This window comes from Anastrepha obliqua, chromosome 1 (assembly GCF_027943255.1).
Source record: "Anastrepha obliqua isolate idAnaObli1 chromosome 1, idAnaObli1_1.0, whole genome shotgun sequence".
In the NCBI taxonomy this organism is placed as follows: Eukaryota; Metazoa; Arthropoda; class Insecta; order Diptera; family Tephritidae; genus Anastrepha; species Anastrepha obliqua.
Genome location: NC_072892.1, coordinates 184047813 through 184069325, shown reverse-complemented (window position 1 = coordinate 184069325; position 21513 = coordinate 184047813). Strand labels below are relative to the sequence as shown.

Here is a 21513-nt window from a genome sequence, read left to right as displayed (position 1 = left end):
CATCAAATGACAGAAAAATTTTTTTCTAACAGCGGTCGCCCCTCGGTAGACAGTGGCAAACCTCCGAGTGTATTTCTGGCATGAAAAAGCTCCTCATAAAAAATCATTTGCCGTTCGGAGTCGGTTAGAAACTGTAGGTCCCTCCTTTTGTGGAAAAACATTGAGATGCACACCACAAATTGGAGGAAGAGCTCGGCCAAACACCCAATAAAGGGTGCAAGCGCCAATTATATTTACATAAGAAAAAACCGTATCAAAAATCTTTTCAAATACTTACTGAGAATTACAAAAATAACATGTTTCATATGGCTCCTCTGTTTGTAGTTGATGACGTTAACAAACCTTAATTTTTAATTAAAAATAAAGTTACATTTGAAAACCGGAAAGTTTGCTGCAAGAAATTAAACACACAGTCATTTTAATAATTACTACTAAAAATTGCAACACAATATTATGGACATTTTCTTTTTACCTTTGCATTTCTTCCGGCAAAAGGTGCCATACTTTAGGTTTCTGTAAAAAAAGTTGACACAAGGAAAGGAAACTAAAAAAGTTAGAAAACAAAAAAAAAAAAAAAGAAAAACAACAAATAGTATATATAAATATTCTTTCTAGATTTAACTGTAGTTTGGACTTGTCATTTAAGGCACACTCGGTGGAAATTTTTTTTTCACTTTATTTTTTTGTTCTCGGCCAAACACCTATCGAAGGCTAAAAGCGCCATTACGTACATTTATACGAGTATATTTACACATGCACACATATACATAAGGCAAATTGCTCCTTTTGTTTTTAAAATGTACTTTCACTTTTTATTAATTCTGTTTTGGCAAACGTCACATTTATACATAGTTATGATTTTACTGTACGCTAAATAAATTTTGATTGAATCGTAAATTGTAACAAAAAAAAAAATCAATTTATTTCGTAAAGGAATCAAACAAAGTAAGTATAAAAAGCGATTAAAAAATGTAATAATATTTTTATATAAATAAGTCACCCTTAAACAAAGTTTACATAAGTTCCAAACAGATCAACTAACTGTGTTTCTGGGTTTGACCATTGACATGTGGGATATGCCAGCGCACAACTGGTACTGGTTTTCAGTTTGCCAGCCTTTATGGCTCTCCTTAGTTCCTCGTAGGGCACTAGCACATCCATAAGCCATGCGAAGCTGCTGATTCCGTCAACGATTTTCTGCCAGTTTGTCGCTTTTCCTTGATGCACATTTTTGGTAGATTTCTGTAGCATCAAACAAATTGACTTTTGCACGCAAGCTCCTATGTCGATTTCGTTGTCCAAGAAATTCTCCTCGATGTGAGCAAACAGGTTGGGCAATGTGGTCTCTGCGTGCGGGAAGAAAGAGAAGTGAAATTTATTTGCATTTCACTCAAAGTTGTCGAACTTCTTTTAAAACAATGTTCCAGTTATCTCTTTAGCTGAACCCGCATAGACTCAGGAGTAGGTGACCTCATAACTGGTAATGGTATTTCTTTATTTGTTTTTTTTTGCATTTTAGCTTTATTTTACAATTTGTATATCCTTTTTACCTTGAACTAATTACTATCGTCAGCATAATTGTCAAACACGACAGACAGGCCGAAAATGCATGCATCCGAATAGTAAAATATCTTTGTGCTATGACATTAAGTGATATAGATTTTCTTAATCCGGTGAGTGTAAGGCAACCAATAATTAAAGGTTATTTAAATTTTATAATATTTGTCTGTCTGTCTGAGCTTTTAAAAGATATATATAAACAATAAAATTTTCACTTATTTAGTTTCACAACATGAAATTTTAGCTATATGATGCAAAAAAATAAATAAATAAATAATCACATCTTTTACATTTAATTCACAATGGTTTATTAACATGAAGGTTTGTCATAACCTGCCTTATTCTAGGCCAAACATGCTTTAGGCACATTCTCGCCGGAGCGCATACATCTTTTACGAGGGCCAAAATTACTGATGTTAACCTTAAATATGTCAGCGGGACAGTGGAGCACGGAGGCGTCAAAATCAACGAATGGGGCTGCCTCGCCACCGGTATATTGGATAAAGAAACACGGATGCCAAGATGTACCTGGATATAATGGAGTCCATCATACGGAGGGAAAGATGCTTCTGAAATCGGTGTATGTGCAACACAATGACTCCAAGCATACCAGTAAATTGAAAGAAATTGGTTTGTTTCAAATTGTATTTAGGTGATGGGCTAGCCGGTTCAGTCACCTGACCCTAATCCCCTTGAAAATCTTTGGGCAGATATCAAAGACACTGCCGGCAAAGAGAATCCCACAAATATCAAAGAGCTCTGGAGGACTCTGTGAAGAACGTGGAAGCCCATTCCTGCGGAGAAGTGAAGGCGTTTGGTGGATTGCGCAGCAATATTCGCGAAAAAGGTCCACTCAACGAAATATTAATATTTGAACTCTTATTTTTATAGCTATATAATAAACTATTTCTTTAAGGAATTGTTTTTGTTGTTATATGCCGACTACTGCACTTTTCAATCACTATCAAAATTTATCTTTTCACACATGTTTGCTATTATTTTGTTCAGAGTTGCGTATCCATTTTACTTTAAGCGCGATTTGGGAATTTGGTATTACGCTTTTATACGAGTACTACTTCGATTCTATACTTATAGACATGTAGTATATATTCATGAAAAATCATCTTACCCACTCTCTCGCCAGTTTGATTTTTGTACACTAATTTGAAGTGATCGAATATATGTTTGGCATTGTATAAATAGTCCTCCGATCGTTTTTCTCTGCCTTCTGTTTCCTTGTTTTTCCCAGTAAAGGTTTTGCTTTCCCTCTCTTCATTGCCACCTTTCGCCTCTTCGTTCTCATCTCCCTCTTCCTTCGATTGTACTTGGAATAAATTCAGTGAGCGTATAAGATGTCCCACAATCGTACCGCCAGCGGCCAGCAGACCACCGGTTAACAACGACGCCGTGTTGATATTCACCAATGCCTGTAGTGAATAATTTTTATATGCTACCGATTGGGTACAGTATTAAATTTTGTTGTGCGTACCGGATAATTTCCGTGTTTATCCTTATAATGCTTCATTGGCACTTGCATAAAAGGTAGCTCAAAGTCCAGACCCACTGCCACATCATTGCCTACAGGACGAAATGAAAAAAATTTGGTACGCCCACTCTGCTCTGACGGTGAAATACTCTTGGAGGTGGCAATTGTACAATCAGCCAACGACAAAAGTGCAAGTAACAGGGCATTGCTAAATGCACTGACTAAGAATTTCATTTTAGTTTTTGCTTTTGTTTTACACTCCGAACTTTTGCGTTTTCGACCTGCTCTACGATGCGGTCCATGCACTTTTAAAAGAAACTTTTCTAAATAGTACCATTTTATGCATGCGACTTATAGTTGTAGTTACTTTTCTGCCATTCCGAAATCATTTCACACTCTGATATGCTCTGTTGCTCCACTGAATTGTATATTAATTGGGCAGAGTAATTTTGGGGCCTGAAGTGACACCACTATGCTCATGTAATCAAATATAATCTGTAGATGCATTTGTACGCGTGCTTGAGGCGCATGAAGCAACTGCCGTTCGAAAAGGTGAGATAACTTTTATGCAATTATTCCTATTTCTTTTTTTTTCATGTGCGGCGTGACGTAACATTTGCTCCACATATGTATGTATGTACATAAGCACGTAATTTGCATGAAGTACTACTCGCACAAGAGCTCCAGTTTTCAACGAGGGTACTAAAATTTAGAGCATTTGGCATCAAGGCCATATGCATAAATAAATGGAAACTTGACGTGCATTGCTTTAAAGTTTTTTGGAATAAGTTCTTTTTGAGGTGGTGGAGGCTAAAAAGTTTGAATAAGCACTTTGAACAGAGCTTTCTCATAGCCAAATACTATATTGCATGAGCCAACAAGTTCTTTTGATATCTTTACGATGCCAGCTAACTCATGCAACGTCACTTTTCCATCATTCAAAACGATTTTGTGGATTTTTTTTATGTTTTCAAGGGATCCCGCCTCATTCGGACGTCCACTGCGATGTGCATCATCGGAGTCTCTACGACCACAGGACATTCGTCCAGGAGATGTTGTACTGATAAATCTGGTCTATTGCAGTATGAGCATGGCGGCTTCAAGGCTCCATTTAGTGAATGACTATGAGTGGGAATTGAATGCCCAATTCGTAGGAGCACAAAAGTTCTGATACCTCTGCAAGGGGAGTCAGATGGGAAAATCGATTTAGGGGATTATTTAATTTGTAGTAGTGTTGATATGTGGCCCAATCATGCGTGAGTTTTTCGGTTAAGTAACTTGACCCATACATCCGTAGGTCTTTAGGGCAGTCTAAAATTAAAACAGGAAATTCTTTTTGATCCATTGTTTTGAAAATAATAAAAGTAGCGGCACTCTTAGCACAATAACTCACGAACTAATGAATTCTAACAGCTATCTTTTTACGGTTAGTAGTAACTGAAAAAGAGGTGAATGCAATAAAACTGGTGCCATCAATGTGTTAGGCCCGGGGCTTTTCAGTCCATGTATTATTTAACATAGTACTTGATATACTCACTGGCGACAGGTACTTTTCATACAGTACGCCAAAATGTGCACGCTTGGCATCAAGTAGTGATGAATAGTTGCGAAACTGACTGTTATTCCTAATTTTGATTTGAACTTTTACAAGTACTATATCCATATTTTTCAAATTATTCAAATACAAAATCTTAAATATCTCCATATAAAAAAGATAAAAAACTCTAGAGGAACAACAACAACTCGGCTTCGAAGATTTCAACATTTTTATTGCATCAGATACTGGCAATTTATATTGCCACGAATTTTTTACACGGCAGATAGGAAGAGTTGTGGCAATTTCTGCTTATTTATAACATTTTTTGTTTTTTGGATTATGACTATGAAAATTCAAGAGATTAATTGAATTCTTTATCTATGGTTTGTACAAATAATATTCAAAGCCCATCAGTTCACCCATATTAGCTTTTTGTGTTTTAGAGTGTAGTCGAAAGAAGTTAAATATGAATCATTTTTCTCAGGCGAAATGATTTATTAAAGCAATAAAACAACAATATTAATAGGTGGCGAGTCACTAATTTTTCTTTAGTATTGCAATCAATTTATAAAAAACTTATTTTTGGCACTTATATACATACATATACTAGTTATAAAAGTATAAAAACAATTTGTACATAAAAATAGTTTAAAAAGTACATAGTATTGTAATAATTATTGGAACACACCTCTTATTCTGAATAGTAAAATACAATTAACTAAACCATCTCTCAAAGTAGCTGGTTAAAAACGTCCGTAGCTATTTTCCATGCTGTATTTTGCATTTTCGACCATCTGCAATTTCGATAAATGGCCTCGCAAGTGGCCGCGTCCTTCGTACGCCCCAAATCTATAGCATTCTTCAGTGCGGTGCCATTCAGATAGGCTTTTAGCAGATCCAAGCTAAAATCGAAAATAATTTTATATTAAATGTGTGTACATACATACGTACAACATAAATTTGATAGTTGCTGGCACTTAGTACAACTTACTTGACGAGTCCATCGACAATGCGCTCAGTGGGAGATCCCCGCCCTCCATGCACGCCCGCTGTGGATCGCTGTACGTAATTGCAGATTGCTCGCTGTGCGCAAGCGCTTATATTTATATTGTTAGCATGCAGATTTCGTTCCAAAACATTTAATACTTCCTGCGCTTTACTGGCTAAAAATGTTAAATATTAAGATTAAAATAGAAATTTTCAATTCCGACTCTTTGGTGAATCCCTACTAGTTTTTGTCGTAACACCTTCATCGTCCAGCGGAGCATGATTGACAAAATTGAAGGTATCCATAAAATCTGCTGCACGCGTGGCTTTTTTATAGCCATATCCGTAGAATGTAGGTGTGGTAACTGTTTTCAGTACTGCCGCAATAAAGGCACCGACAACTGCAATGCCACCGCCTAGTAGCAGGGTACCCGAGTTCAAATCGGCCAATTTTCGAAACGCCGACTGGGTTAATTGCAAGCTACGTGAGACGGGCAGCCGCAAGAGAGGTACAATGAACTCCAAATTGATGGAAAGGTCTTTCCCATCGGCTTCGAAATGTATACCACGCGCCCTGCGTTTTTCCGACGCATCTTCCTTGAGTTTACTAAAATTTTCCTCATTATTCATCACCTTCCCCTCGGATGCTTCTGCTGGACTTCTTTCCGTCGCAGGCCATGTGTACTCGCTCAAAGTACGTGGCTCGAAATCGCGAAACCGAAAGGAATGAATTACACTACTGTCTTCACTAGCTGCTCTACTGCCACCAGTAACCGTTGAGTTATCGTAGATGTTGCGGTTAAAGTTCAGGTGATTATAATTATTATCGTTTGCACTTTTACACAAAACAAGGCTGCATGGAAAAAGACACAGGAACAACAACATCACTGCAAAACAGCTAGCGCGGGCGGATAACCACAACCATCCACGAAGGCATTTCCACCACTGAATACCACCGAAGTTAGTGCGCATTTTCTCTGTTGTTGCCTCGGAAACGATTGGTTGCGATCTGAACGCGTTCGCATTCAACTTGTCAATGTTTATATGAACCGATAGTAAAAACAAACAACGACAGCTAAATGATGGCAGTGGCAATCACAATACGGATAATTGAAAAAAATAAAATTATAATAACGGCGCAATGAAAAAGGTGACAAACGCCAATAAAACCTACACACATTTTGGAGAATTTCATGCTTTGCGAGCACAACAAAGCGACCAGCGCAGTGTCTGACGACTAAAAGCAAATTGGTAAGGTCTACATACTTTTAATGGCTTAGATATTAAATATTAGCTTGGGGAAAAATAAATATATTATTTTCTCGGTGGGTGGCTCCTTTTTCTTAGTTGATCCTTTTTCTTGCAAACATTTGAAATACTGAGTTTGGGAGGTCGGTAGAGAGTTAAAAGTGCTATAGAATTAAAGCTTACAAAATTTTACTATGGGTTTTCGCTAGCCGTTTCAAAAAATTATTCCAAGTTGCAATAATTTTTTTATCCAAAACCTTTCCGATTCCATTTCATGTGCAATTATGACATTCAACTCGGGTTCAACTAATAAGAATAAAAGTTTTGCTTTTAACTCAAACTAAAAATTTAATGTAGTTAACCTCAGAGCTTTATTTTTATTATATTAGTATAGGGTGGGCCATGTAAAATTTGCTTTTTGAATCGGCTATAAAAAAACACCAATCAATATTTTTTCAAACATTTTTTTTTATTTTGAAGATTGAACATTGTCATTAATGAAAGAAAAATAATATCGTTCAAATGACTGCCACGACTGGCTTTACAGTAGGCCATTCGACCAACCCAATTTTTAAGCACATTTTCGATTGTTTGGGTTCCAATTACATGAATGGCAACTTCGATTTCGTGTTTTAAAGCATCAATCGTCTCTGGATGGTTCGCATAGCATTTGCCCTTAACGGCTCCCCACACAAAATAGTCCAACGGGCTTACATCTCAGCTCCGAGGCGGTCAATTGATATCGGAATTTCGTCTGATTATTCGGTTTTCAAAAACGGTAGCCAAAAGTTGGAGTGTAACTTTGGCAGTGTGACAAGTTGCACCGTCCTGAGGAAACCAAATGTCGTCCATGTCATCCTCTTAAATTTTTGGAAAACTCGTTGAGCACGTCACGGTAACGCTCGCCATTTACTGTAACCGCGGAAGAAGAAGAAGACTCACCACTCTGGAATTAGGATTTCAATATTTCCCAATTTTGTTCAGCGAGCGTATAGCGTCCCATTTCGTAAATGTCAAACCTTTAAATAAATTATAAACACATTTGACATGCCATTTGTGTTACCATTCTCAAAAAAATAGGTGCTTCAAAAAGCAAACGCTATGTGGCCCACCCTGTATATATTCTTATATTTCGTACGAAAACTGCTTTTGTTATAGCTTTTTATTTTATTTATACTATTAATAGCTGAAACTTAACTAAACGGAAATTACGCAGAAATATCAACCCGAGTTAAGTAAGTAAAAACTCCGTATTTATTCAAGCTTAAAAACTGACGGCGGCTCTGGCAGCTGTTGTTATTGTTATAGCAGCTGATGGTCCTGTGCTTGAGCATTTATTAATTGCAATTTTCATATGAATATTTATTTTGTTTGTATTCATTTCTCACTTGCATTATTCTTCACACTTTCAGGTGACTTATCAATCTTTTCTCTTGAACAAATTTGTGAACGTTCATGGTTCCGCTCTGCCGCTTTCTTGGATATGAAAACTATGAGCTAAACTCATAACTACGTATGCCAGGTGAGGCTACTTGTATACCTTGCATTGAATAGAATGGTATATCCAGTTTGCCTCAATACGTGTGACTTCCAAAAATCAATCCAGCTCGTAACAATCCTTTTCGACAGCCGAAAGCCTCTGCTGCTAGCGCTGCGATTGCTTTAGTTCACCTAATATTTATGTAGGCTTTTCAAAATAAAACTAAAAACAAGTAAATAAAAATACATAAAAAAATCCTTTTCGAAACGGTTATTATGGATTTATACGACACATTTATCTTCACAAATATTTGCCCACTGAAGTGCGTAGATCGCGTACAACCGATAGCGCACATTCATGGATTTGTGGTATTTTAACTGGGAAATTCTACATATTAAGCACTAAAAACTTTTTAGTCAACTGAGCGATTTTAATTTAGAGTTTCTGATTTTGAACGCAAACTAAATATTTACTCTTTGAGACTGGCGAAGTCAGCAGCTTCCTTAGTTTTCTAGATAAAAATCACTATTGAGATTTTTTCAGTTTAAAAATTGTAATGTTCATTGCCTTCATGCGTTTATTAATTTGGAGAACAAAAAAAAAACAAACAAAAGGAGACAAAAAAAAAAAACAGCCGGCTGCATTGCCCGTAAATCCGTTTGTGAAGGGTGAAGAAATTTTTAAATCCCATATTTCGATTACATACATCTATACTTACATATATACTTGTGTGCATTGTTGTTTACCTGCTAGCGTAATGAAAAATTGATTGTTTTGAAGTAGAGGTGGGAAAAGCACGTGAATTTCTCAGTGATACGGCGTGACACGCTTTCCCATGCTTGGATGTGATTAACTGAAATGTTTGCAAGCATTGTATTAATGGCCAGATTCTTTCTTTTTCAGTTAAGAAAAAAAGTCCATTTTTACACGAACTGTTTTGTTTTAACGCGATTTTAATATTTTATGAATTTTTCTTGAATCTAATGGAGCAAATAGAGTGAAATTTTTCGACGCAAGTACGAAGCATTTAAATTAGCCTCAGGAAAAGTCTCTGAGGCAAAGTTAGAATAAATTCTTAAGTGATCTCTAAAAATAATGTTTCAGATTGTTTTCACCTAATTCTCTTTTTACACGAATTTTTTGGGAACGTATCTATCGTCTAAAGAGAGAATCAGGTGTATTAGTAAAAGTTGTTTTAGGCATGGAAAAATCAAGATCGACAGATATTGAGAGTTGGTTCAATTCGCAAGCGGCCCTTCCAATAGATGCAATACATAATTGGTTCCAGCAATATCTACATAGGAAGGCAACGAAGCAGGAAGATACCTCCGCGGAACATTAAAATTTATTATTCCAAAAGTGTCTGACCATCATAAACTTTTTAACTAAATATGTACGTGCAAGAAAATTAAGGTAAGCATGAACGCTTTGGTGCGGGCCATGATTTCGCAATTCCTAATAAAGATATTAAATTTAATTGCACCAGATTTTGCTCAATAATGCATCAGTTTTGGTAACAGTTTGAAATTTTAATATGCGTACATATGCAAATACATACATATGTACATATGTTCATTGCAAATAATAGGTCTCCTCTTTCCGCCAAGCGTTAGCGAGTGGTGAATAAATGAAGCAACTGGTATAAATGAACATATCTTGGCAGCGCTGGAATAGAGTTGTTTGCGAAAAAAGTGAGATATGTATAATAGTTTTATGAGGTACAATCATATTCACTATCAGCGACTCTTGCTCGATAACTTTGTTGTTGCTTTCACATGCAAATTTTTCGTCAAGTGGCGAATAGAAGAGGTCTTATATATCTACTCGTAGTGCAACTTTTTGCCCTCCCGGTTGTTGCGTTACTTTAGTTTGGTAATCTAATACAAGCTATAAATTAAAAAAAAAATGGCTGTGAGAAATTCAATAATTATATTTATTAAAGCTAAATTGAATTTTAGAACCTTTCGCCAATTTGGCATATTTCATTTTTTACACGAATTTAAAGAAACTTTTTGGAGAACGTTTTTTCATTAATTCTATTGATATCCTGAAAGTATATTAATTGATATTCTGCATCCACGATTTACCACCTCAGTCATATTTTAAGACTCTAAATACAGGGTGCATACGGTAGTTGAGGGCATGCATATATGTGGCTATAACTTCACGAAACTATTATTTTCTTTTTGCTCTTCTTCAGATAAGCCATGGGAACTACAACATAACTCGAGAAATGAAGAGACATGCAATTATCATCGTTGTATATGCAATTTAGAAAACTCTAATTTTCTGAAGTGCGCCCATTCATTCGTTCGTAAGGTTCGCCGTGAATTGGAAGCATCTGGCGGCGATGCCGAATCTGTTCCACAACGCAACAAACACGAGGAACGATCTGACACCGTTTGAACTGCCGAATTTATTCAATAAATGCAAGTTATCTTTAAAGGGGATCCTTCAAAATCAATCGTTTCAACCGGCTCCAGTTGGACACACCAAGTGAAACAAGCCCTTCTCGGCCTACTCTTTCCAACGTAAAGGAAGCATTTCTCTTCTACTGCTACCACCAGCTGGTACCGCATCGAATACTTTCAGAGCCGGAGCGTTTGTATCAATTCGGACGACATTACCCAGCCAACGTAGTCGCTGGATCTTTATTCGCTGCGCTATGTCTATGTCGTCCTAAAGTTCATACAGCTCATCGTTCCATCGCCTGCGATATTCGCCGTTGCTAACGTGCAAATGTCTAAAAATCTTCCGCAGAATCTTTCTTTCAAACATTCCAAGTGACGTCTCATCGTATGTTGTCATCGTCTAAACTATTGCGCTATACGATAGGGCATCATGTCCGCCCTTATAAAGTGTTTGTTTTCTTCCTCGAGCGAGCGCTGGGCTACTCAATTGCCTACTTAGTCCAAACTTGTTGGGAAGAGAGATCTTCCGTTGGACTTCAAGACTCGCGTTGTTATCAGTGATAAGGTTGGCTCCTAGATAAACGAAGTTTCCTTTAATATGGAAAGCATAACTGTCAGCACTGACGTGGGTGCCGATACTCAAGCATGCCGACTGGTTGTTTGATGGCAGGAGGTGCTTCGTTTTGTGTCTATCACCAGACCCCTTCGCTTTGCTTCTTATCCATTTTGGAAAAGGCAGAACTAACAGCGCGGTTGATAAGCCCGATGATGTCACTCTTATCTCTCAATACTTGTCAGGCACACTTTATATTCCTCTAACTCTTGTCGTTTAGTGTATTTCAAGGCAATTAGGAATATTTGTAAGTATGGAAGTGATCCAAAGTGATATGGGATGATGCTTAGTTGTTTCATAACTTATCAATTTGTTATCAGTTGTGCTACTACGCTTTGATATTTTAGTAAATGTGATTGTAATTTTTTACATATGTACGTACTCGTATATATTTTATGTACATAAGTAATTCAATAAATTTCGATGTTTTCGCGCAAAAGGAAACATTCCACAAATTTTGGCGTTTACGGAAGAAAATTAAAAAAAAATTAATATATCTTAAAGAAAACTGGCCGATCGAAGTATATTATTAGTATATTGATATACATAACTCGCAACAGTTATAATAAAAGGTTTTTAAAAAATTTACTCTGGCCCTATGCTTGGCAACGGAGATCAAGAATGATGATGATTATGATAAAAATTGCTTATAAGCAACAATTGTCTTCAAAGGGTTAATAATCCCCAATCCTTTATAATATCGAAGGACCTCTCAATTTCTTTTTCACTTGAGATCCGATGACTTGTTCAAAGCTTAATGTTTATAAAAATACGATATAATATTTGGTACCATTGGCTGTTCAGATCTACTCGGCCAAATAAGATTCAATGTTCTTAATAGAGGATTTTTCTCTTATAATTCATTTTGTGTTGAAGTTCTTAGATCTAATTACCTAAATTTCGCCTCTCTTAGTATTTGAAGAACTTAATCAGGTTCCTATAAGTCTTGATCTTAGTTTCACGATGGCAGGCCTCTATTCAAATCACTTATTCTGTCTTATTATTTGTCAAATAAACCATCTATTTTGCTCTTAAGTTTTTGTTATTTTACCCTGTAAATCTAATCAGTATGATTGTTGCCATTGACTTAAATAAAGAAAAAGAAATAAATAAAATCAAAACTTAGAGGCAATTAAAATTTCGTTTATTTTGCCACCCTTAGTAGCAGTTTTTCGTCACTCTAACTTTAGACCTGGTTTTAAGCGATAAAACCGACTTTAAATCGGCTATGACTAAGAAAAAATACATTTTTAAATTAGAGCAGGATTTAATGTGGCAATGACTATGAGCAGTTGCGAAAGGGGTGGCTATGGAAATTGTATCACAAGAAAAAGCTGTCTACAGTTTTCATACAAAATTTTCGATTAACTGAGATTTCGCAAACATACAGCATTTTATTCGCATATATAATCTATAGTCCATATTTTTATTCCCTAGATTTGAGTTAAGAAATACATACGCTTGAAAATAAGATTCGTCTTCCATGAGTGAACAGAAATAGTTGCTTGGCTTTGCATAATTCTGCATACGAATATGTAAGTCATTAGCTGCTTTTGATTCGCCAACCACTTAACGACTTTCGAATAAAGCAACAAGTGCTTCCAATTTTTCACTAAGCGAGCAGAAAGCGGTTGCCATGATATTTAGTCATTATTATAGTATGCAAACAATCGTATTTTAGCGTTAATAATATAGCCGTTGGCAAAAAGGCTCGGTGACACACTGTCCATATACGGTTTTAAAGTCGAAATCTCTCGTAATAGGCATTGCGTCATGTACATAACACTGCGGCGCATTTGAGAAGTGCTTGCGGATTCAAAATTGCTTTTCGACTGCTAGGAAGAATATAACTCATCGAGTAATCTTTAAAATGTATATACATATACTAGGTGGTTTAATAACGTTTGCGGTTCGATAAGAAAAACACAATTTTATAATCTGAAATAAACTTTATTATTCATATATTCTCTCTGAACACCCATGCACTTGTTCCAAAAAGATTCCATTTTATGAATTCAAACTCTGAAGTGAGAACCTTGAAGGGCTGCAAAATACGCTTTCTCAGCTGTTCTAACCCCATCATTTGATAAAAACGCTTTCCACGCATGCATTTTATAAGGCCAATTTCTTTTGGGGCCAAATCTGGTGAATACGGTGGGTGCTCCAACAATTCGAACTTTAATTCATGGATTTTAGCCATTGCCAAAATGCTCTTGTGACACGGGCATTTTCTTGATGGAAAATAATTTTTTTCTTTTGCAAAATGGGTCCTTTTCACGAATGTTTTGATCCAGCTGGTCTAAAATGTTACAATAATATTCAGAATTTATTGTTTTACTACTCTTAAGTCTTTTGTTTTGATTACGAACTATGGTGATAGGCCCAAGTCTCATCCATAGTGACGAATCGACGCACAAATTCCGCTTTATCTTTTCGAAAACATTCTGAATGTTGCTGAGAAAGTCGCATTCGAATGTGTTTTTTCCATTGTTAGCGAATGTGGCACCGATTGTGCGCACAGCTTTCTGAAACCCAAATACTTCAGTCAAAATATTGCTTACCTGCCAATGAGATGACTAGGGATTCTACTACCATAAATCCATTTCACGTACGATTTTCCAATACGATTTTCTGTAGATTTCTTGTGTTGTTGCTGTTTTTGGACGTCCTTGACGGGGATCGTCTTCAAGGCTTGTACGACTAGTTTAAAATCAGCATCTTTCCACTGTATGAATTGATGGCGAAAAGTCATTATACACTTTCAATATTCGATCATAAATTTTCTTCACTTTTAAGCCTTCCAAAAATAAAAATTCAATCAGAACCGCAAAACTTATTAAACAAACTATAGTTGCCAGCAGTTATGACATTATAAGAATAAAAATGATTAGTTGTCTTGCCTTTTAGAGCATAGCAGATATAGATATTTCTCAGTTTGCTATTGGTAAAAAAAAGGACGAGAGGAAACTATCAAAACTTACCCATGGCTAGAACGAAAATGTGTAGTTTAATAAGAACTTTTGTAATTAGCGATGATGATAATTTGAGTACTTATATGATAGTCAGCTGCCGTGTAGGGCAGTATTCATATGTATATACTTGTATATACTTATACATATGTGAATAGCAAAGAAGTGAAGATATCAGAATGGAAATTTAAATCAAGGAAGCAAATTCTCAACAGCTGGATGCCCCTCTTTAACAATGAAACTCACATTTTAGTTTTTTAATACTTTTATGAATTTATGAATGAATTATTTAACATATTCGTTCTGGACACGGATAACAACAATCGCCGCACGGATAACATGGAGGATAACTTGGATAACTTGGATAACTTGGATAACATGGACAATAGCATGGATAACAACATGGATCCGGTTTTCTACGCCGATCGATCATGCAGAGTAAGGGTGGAGGAACTTCGGTTAAATGCTCTCGTTTAAGTTTCCTATGTATAACGGTAAATAAACAAAAATTAAGAGGCATTGTTAATGATCCGAAGTGAGTTGATTTTCATTCCGTGTCCAGTTCTCGAATAGTGGAAGTCAGTGATTGTCCCATAACCTTCAATTCAAGACAAACGCGTTTCGTTATGCCGAGGCCTTAGAATGTTTATTGAAATAATTCACCTTCAATTTGTAGTTAGTAATTTAGTACATAGAATTTGGACAAAAAAACTTTAGTAACTAAATTTTTAATTTTGCATACTATTAATAATCACTTAAAATTTAGTGTGTCCAACAAGTCCGGGTACGTTTCAATTATTTAATAGCTTGATACAGAAATAGTATCTGCTTCAATTACTATTCGAAAACTGTTCGGAGCATAACTTTGTGTTTGTTCGCATTGTTTAGCAGACGGTCGGTTAATTATGGGTGTACTAAACACATTTCTAGAGGGGCATTACGCTTCTAGCACTTACGCTTGATATGCAGACATTCCGCCACTAGGTCCACCTTTTCCTTGTTTTAGATACTTCATCATATCAACACCACCACCTCCGGGCAATGGTTTGCCGTCGGGCCCGATTGCACCGCCAGGACCACCTCCTGGTCCCCCACCAAATCCTCCGCGTCCTCCTCTACCACCGCCAGGACCAAAGCCACCTCTTCCACCGCCAGGACCGAAGCCACCTCTTCCACCACCTCTACCACCGCCAGGACCCCAACCGCCCCTACCACCTCTACCCCCGCCAGGACCCCATCCTCCGCCGGGACCCCAACCTCCACCGGGGCCTCCACCCCAGGCGCCCCAACCACCTCCACCACCACCGAAATCGTAATGGGCTCCTGTAGCGCAGTTGTAGGACTTCATAAATCGGTTGGGTGGCAATGGATACTTCGGCTGTATATTCCAGTCATTCTCTACGTACTGTGTGCCATGATTTACCAAATGGGGTTTTTTGAGTCGTTCAGGTTTGATGACGCCTGCAGGTGGTGTCACACCAAAATCAAATTCCACATCTGAGTCGGTAGTATCAGAGAGCACCAACGTGCTATTACAACAGGGTATTTGACGCTTTCTGCATTCCTTGCTAACCTGATACTCTAGACGCTTCTTATCCAAGAAACTCCGACAAAAACACTCAATTACCGGTTTATGGCACGTACACTTAGCAAATCCCATATCTTTAAGGCAACGCTTCAACTTGCTCATTTCTACCACTAAAGGGTTTTTAGTTATTTTAAACTGTATGGGTTTCATGTTGAGGTAGGGATCAGCACACTCCTTCAGCGCCTCTGCGTCCTTAAGTGGGCGCAGTGTTATGAAATACTCATCATTCTTTTTGCAGATGTGCAATGTGGGTCGCTGTACCATCTCTTCCTCCGATTCCTTCCCATCACCCTTGCCTTGATTGCGATAGGCGTATTGCGAGACACGTATCGTATCGGCTGGGTAGTCTTTTAAAAAGAATCTCATTATCTCTTTGATGGGCTTGCGAATGGCTCCCGGCTTCCAACCCCGTCGTTTGCCACTAGTATCCAAATTCCACAACCATCCCATATTACGTGGCACATTCTTTTTACCGATGGAGAATCCATTAACACATTTCTGGTGACGATCATCTTTGGGAAAGAAACGATCGCCCCCATAAGTATAGCTGCAAAAAAATTCATTACCAACCTGCATGGATTAACAATTGGTTAACCTACGCTTTTTTGTCTTTTTTTCTGGGTTCTGTGACACTCGGCCCCGTTTTTGTCTGACCTTTTTTCTTTTGTCTGGGTGTTTTATCGCTTTCCTGGATATCTTGCTTTTGCTTCCCCGCTTTCATATCTCGTTGATCGTGCTTCCTTTGCACTCCCCCTGATCCCTGCAATTCTTTTTCACATCTTTCATCTTGCTTAAATGGTTTATATTGGGCCTTCTTTATGTCATATAAATCTCTGAGCTCCGAAAATACGCGAGCTAGATATGGCCGACAATCCTTGCTACTCGTCTTGCATACGTTGAACATTTCCTCAGACTCGCATTTTCCACAATCTTGTTCGAGGTCCTCGGGCGGTTTTGGGGGCTGGAAGATATCTTCACACAACTTACGTATTCGGCAATGGGCGCATATCTTGCCATTCTTGCATGTGCACCGACATTCTTTCTTGTCCGGGGAAGAAGGCACTTCACCGTTCTCAGCATGGCAGCAGTCACTTAACTTCTGATCGGTGCCACTCGAGTGCTTGTCCAGATACTCTTGTAGTACTTGATCAGCGGTCATTTTTTCATTATATGGCTTCTCTTCCACATACGGCACTGGCTTATAACCACATTTTGGACAGCAGGCAAGTTTGGGTAGCCACGAAATGTTCTCCTTGCAGACGGGGCAGTGCCTGAGAAATTAGAGAAACATCAACAAACTATTAATAGATTTCCATAAAGCTCACTATTCTACCTCGGGGTATGCATGACCGTTTGATTAGTATTGACTCCCCCCTGGGGACAAATATTAATAAGTTTTTCACCGGCGAAGGCGCCATTTTCCGTATGTTGGTTAGCAAAGCAGGAACATGGAAATCTGCAATCTGGAGATCAAGAATTATTTAATTAAGTATTCATTGGATTCCTAATTAAAAATGCAATGTGATTCCACAGATTTGATTTGCTACCTGAACTATCTCTAGTACTGCTCGAAGAGAATTTATTCTCATGGGGGCACTCCCGCATATGAGTTGATGCACGACAGGAGCGCTTATCATTTGCTGCTGATATGGAATCGATCAGCTTTTGATAAGCGTGAGACATTTTCTAAATGAGAATGAATTCAGTAGATTATATGCTTTATACAACACAAAATTTTACTCGCACAAACCTTCAGCTCACAACATTCTGTATTACCGCAGGTGTTCAAAACATCCGGTGTAGGAACCAGCTGTCCGTTCATGGCGCGATAGCGTGACAAGTCGAGTGCTGTGGTAAACCTATTTCCATCACACGACTGATTAGAGCCGGGCATTAGGCTGGCACACTCGTCATCTTTGTTCGTATCGCCGACCACGAAGAGAATATCGTGCGGGTTGATAACCTTGTCCAAGTGATGTCGAATATCATCGCGATCTGCCGCAAAGTCGTCACTACGCGACGGTTGCATTTCGAAAGGACGAATAAAATATTTCTGAGGGGATTTAATATTCCATTCTTAACTTACCAATTTTCTTCACATTTACACTGCAATCGCACGATTACCTCAACAGCACCAACTTTATCCCCATTTAATATGAGCTCGCATTCGTCGACATGTGTGATTTCGCCAGCTGAATCGGCTATTTTATTAAGAACGCAATCTGGCCATATCATAGCACCGGAGCCTGCAAGAACAAGTAAGTTGTATACATACCTACGCACACACCTACGTTCGCATGCACAAGCAAACATTAATTGCCGAGCAAACGGGAGATAGCCTACCTACAATTGCATTGTCATATTTAACAGTCATTTTGAGAGGATTAGCATCCATGTCGGCACGCAGCTCTTCTGGAGAGGAATCGAATTCATAGCTGCGTCCGGAACGAAATTCGGCCACATTGATACGGCTGGCGGTGATGCTAAGCGAGACATTATTGAAATTTACATCGACGGTAAATTGATTGGGATCATCAAATTTCTCTGCAGACGTGTCTATGCGCACTACGATGATGTCGAATATGTAGCCTGTAACCATAATTGTGGATGGTAACCGTTGTGTGAGTTGCCGAGAGTTCTTGGCTCCCACTACAATTTAGGTCATTTATGTAAAATTTGGCAAATTTGATTCTTTTGACCTTAATATATTGAACTGATGGAGTATTTTCAGCACCGTTGTTTTTAGGATTTTTTTTTTTTGTAGTCCCCTGCTTATGTGCGATATTCCACAATCCTATATTTCATATACATATATGTGAATATGTATATTTGTATGTAACGAATACGGTTTTCAAAAGTATTCCCCGTTCACTCTCGACGAATTTTCCAAAAAGGATCTAATAAAGTAAATAAATCGAAAAGCTTCCTGATTAAAAAATAATTTTTCACACAATTAAATTGTAATTCTTTCAACAATTTTGAAATAAATGATAATGATCGAAAACCCAATGATATAAAACTCTGCGGCGCACATAAAGCCCAAAGTTTTTTCATACGAGTTTAATGCCGAGTACCAATGGTGCGATCACACTTCTCCACAAAAAAATGGACTTGGTCTTCCCAATAGGAAAATAAACCAAAACGCACATCCGTTTAACGAATCAACGGTATAACGCATCATGCAGTTCAATCAATGGAAGAACAGTTACTGCCTGTGGTTAATCAAATGCGGTTAGTTATTGGAATTTATAATTCGATGAAGGCCAAGAAAATTCAAGTACAGCCTGCGACAAAACGATATAACCTCAACAAAATTTGAACAGATTTGACTATTCTCCTTTTTTTGGTGAGTTTTCATTATTTTCATAAAATATAGCTCCATGTCTAACAAAAACCATGTTAACCCAAATCTCAAACTTTATACAAAAGTTAGAAAAGTTCCACAAACTATTCATCATCCACGGTTTTTAACTATGGGACGCTTTTTTATAGCTTCCCAAATTTAAGTATTGGGTATGGGAATAAGTTTCCGTCCTTCCTTAGCCAAAGTTAGGAATTATTTAAAGAATTAAATAATACAAGATATTCTCTGCCATTGGAAGCTATAACTTTACTCCATCTTTCATCTCCTCTGATGAAAAATTCGAGTTCTTTTGGCTTGATCCATTCAATGAGCCAGTTTGGGGTGCTCCCGTAAGAAGTGAACCGCGCTCCAACAAGGGCTGACTGCATTGATCGGAACAGATGGTAGTCCGAAGGTGAAATGTCTGGGGAATACGGCGGGTGGGGCAAGATTTCCCCATTCAGTCCCTTCAAATATTTCTGGACCGATTTAGTAACGTGTGGCTTGACGTTGTCATGCAGTAAAATCAGTTCGTCATGCCTACCGTCCCATTCTGGCCGCTTTTCTTTGAGAGCTCGATTAAAACGCATTAGCTGCAGTCGCTAAGGATCGCCAGTGACGGTTTCAAATGGTTTAAGGAGTTTATAACAGAAAACACCCTTCTGATCCCTCCAGGTGCACAACATAACTTTTGAAGCATGCATTTTTTTTTTCGCTGTTATTATTGTAGCAGCATAAACATTCCCCGAGCATATACGAGGAATGCTGCTGAAGTGACGGTCCTTGGTCGGATATAAATCCGGGCCGTTCCGGTTACGTAGGTCGGTTCTACGGTCGTGGGAACGATGGACCTGGTTCACCTGGCAGGCTTCAACATTTTCGACGGTTAGGGTTTTCATAATAGATCCATTTTTCATCACTAGTGACGATGCCGTTCAAGAAGCATTTCACACGTCTCCAAACGTCTCTCGATATCCCTCTCCTTCAATTGATGTGACACCCAGTTACCTGCCTTCTGAACCATTCCCATCGCGTGCAAACGTTTATCGATGGTTGATCTGTTAACATCCAACTCTTTAGACATACCATCAAGGGTTCGACATGTGTCTTCATCCAATAATTGTTGTAGTTGAGTATCTTCGAAATCTTTATCCCTCACGTCGAAATCGGCACTTTGGAAGCGTCGAAACCACTCTTTACAAGTTGCAATTGATGGAGCGTGATTACCGTAAATATTGATCAATATACGACACGTTTCAGATGCACTTTGCTTTAGAAGGTAATAATGAAGCATGAATTCCCGCAAATGCTGCTTTTTCGGAACTAACGTAGACATTTTTGACGTCAGATAAATAAGGATCTTTACGCTTCAAACGAATGTTGTTGTTGTTGTTGTAGCAGTAACGAATGCCAACTACTGCGATGGAGACCTCACATATACACCTTCAAATCACCAGTATATTACTAGAGCGAACACAAAAATAGTATCAGCAGCGATACATCTCTTACGAGGGCGGAGACTTATATAATAAAGTACAAGTTTAAGTACAATAAAATAGTCAAAAATGGCTGTTGTTGTTGTAGCAGTAATTCAAGCCCTGTCAGTGTAGTGTATATCACCGGTCGTCTTCGTCTAACTCATCTAAACGGTTCACAAGGCATGGCTAGTTTACTGGGGCGGCAACCCTTGGTCGGGAAAAACCCGTGTCATTCCGGTAACGTAGAACCGGCTGCCATGGGAATAAGTCAAAACTGGTGCTCTCTATTTTATCTCACATCAAGTAAAGAGTATTTGTGTTTCTGGATTTTTTTATAATTATAAAAATAGTAAATTGTTTTAGGTACCGGTTTTCCGACACTCAATAACATCATTCAGCGGATGGCAGAAGTTTTTTAAATACTGCAACACCTGCATCTGGGGAGTAAAAGTTTCTTTACCTATCAGTCAAATTCGGTTCATCCGTTCCTGGGATTAGTGTTTACACCAAGCCACATTAAATATATAACAGCAATAGGGTTTCAATTTAGACTTTTTTTTATTAATTTGGTCTCTAAATAGCTACATTTTATTTCAGTTACCGAACTGTAATTTTTTGTTTATAGATTTTGAGATTCTGGGGCCAAACGCAAAAATAAAATTCTTTGCTCGTTGCTTTTGCTCTACTGCTGTTATCTGTTTAATATACCTTGGTTTAGACAAAGTTCATACCGTTACACTGTCTACAGCGTCCGCATGGCGGACTTATGTATGTATGTAGTTTTATTTATCATTATAGAGGGCCTAAAACGGA

The 21513-nt window shown here is 37.9% G+C and overlaps 3 protein-coding genes across 3 annotated transcripts; all 3 read right to left on the bottom strand.

Annotated features, from left to right (window-relative positions):
* Positions 1–1002: 1002 nt before the first annotated feature.
* LOC129238940 (uncharacterized) lies at positions 1003–3280 on the bottom strand. Its single transcript, XM_054874188.1, has 3 exons — positions 3058–3280; positions 2690–2989; positions 1003–1346 (listed from the first exon to the last, which is right to left on the bottom strand). Exons 1-3 carry the CDS (start codon positions 3278–3280, stop codon positions 1003–1005), a joined length of 867 nt encoding a protein of 288 aa, XP_054730163.1.
* Positions 3281–5102: 1822 nt separating this feature from the next.
* Positions 5103–6715, bottom strand: LOC129235623 (uncharacterized). Its single transcript, XM_054869553.1, has 3 exons — positions 5813–6715; positions 5575–5746; positions 5103–5485 (listed from the first exon to the last, which is right to left on the bottom strand). Exons 1-3 carry the CDS (start codon positions 6540–6542, stop codon positions 5314–5316), a joined length of 1074 nt encoding a protein of 357 aa, XP_054725528.1. The 5' UTR covers positions 6543–6715; the 3' UTR covers positions 5103–5313.
* Positions 6716–14544: 7829 nt separating this feature from the next.
* LOC129243773 (uncharacterized) lies at positions 14545–18862 on the bottom strand. The gene is made up of 8 exons (XM_054881070.1): positions 18223–18862; positions 17966–18125; positions 17630–17891; positions 17427–17565; positions 17213–17342; positions 16479–17150; positions 15248–16426; positions 14545–14773 (listed from the first exon to the last, which is right to left on the bottom strand). Exons 1-8 carry the CDS (start codon positions 18476–18478, stop codon positions 14581–14583), a joined length of 2991 nt encoding a protein of 996 aa, XP_054737045.1. The 5' UTR covers positions 18479–18862; the 3' UTR covers positions 14545–14580.
* Positions 18863–21513: the final 2651 nt, after the last annotated feature.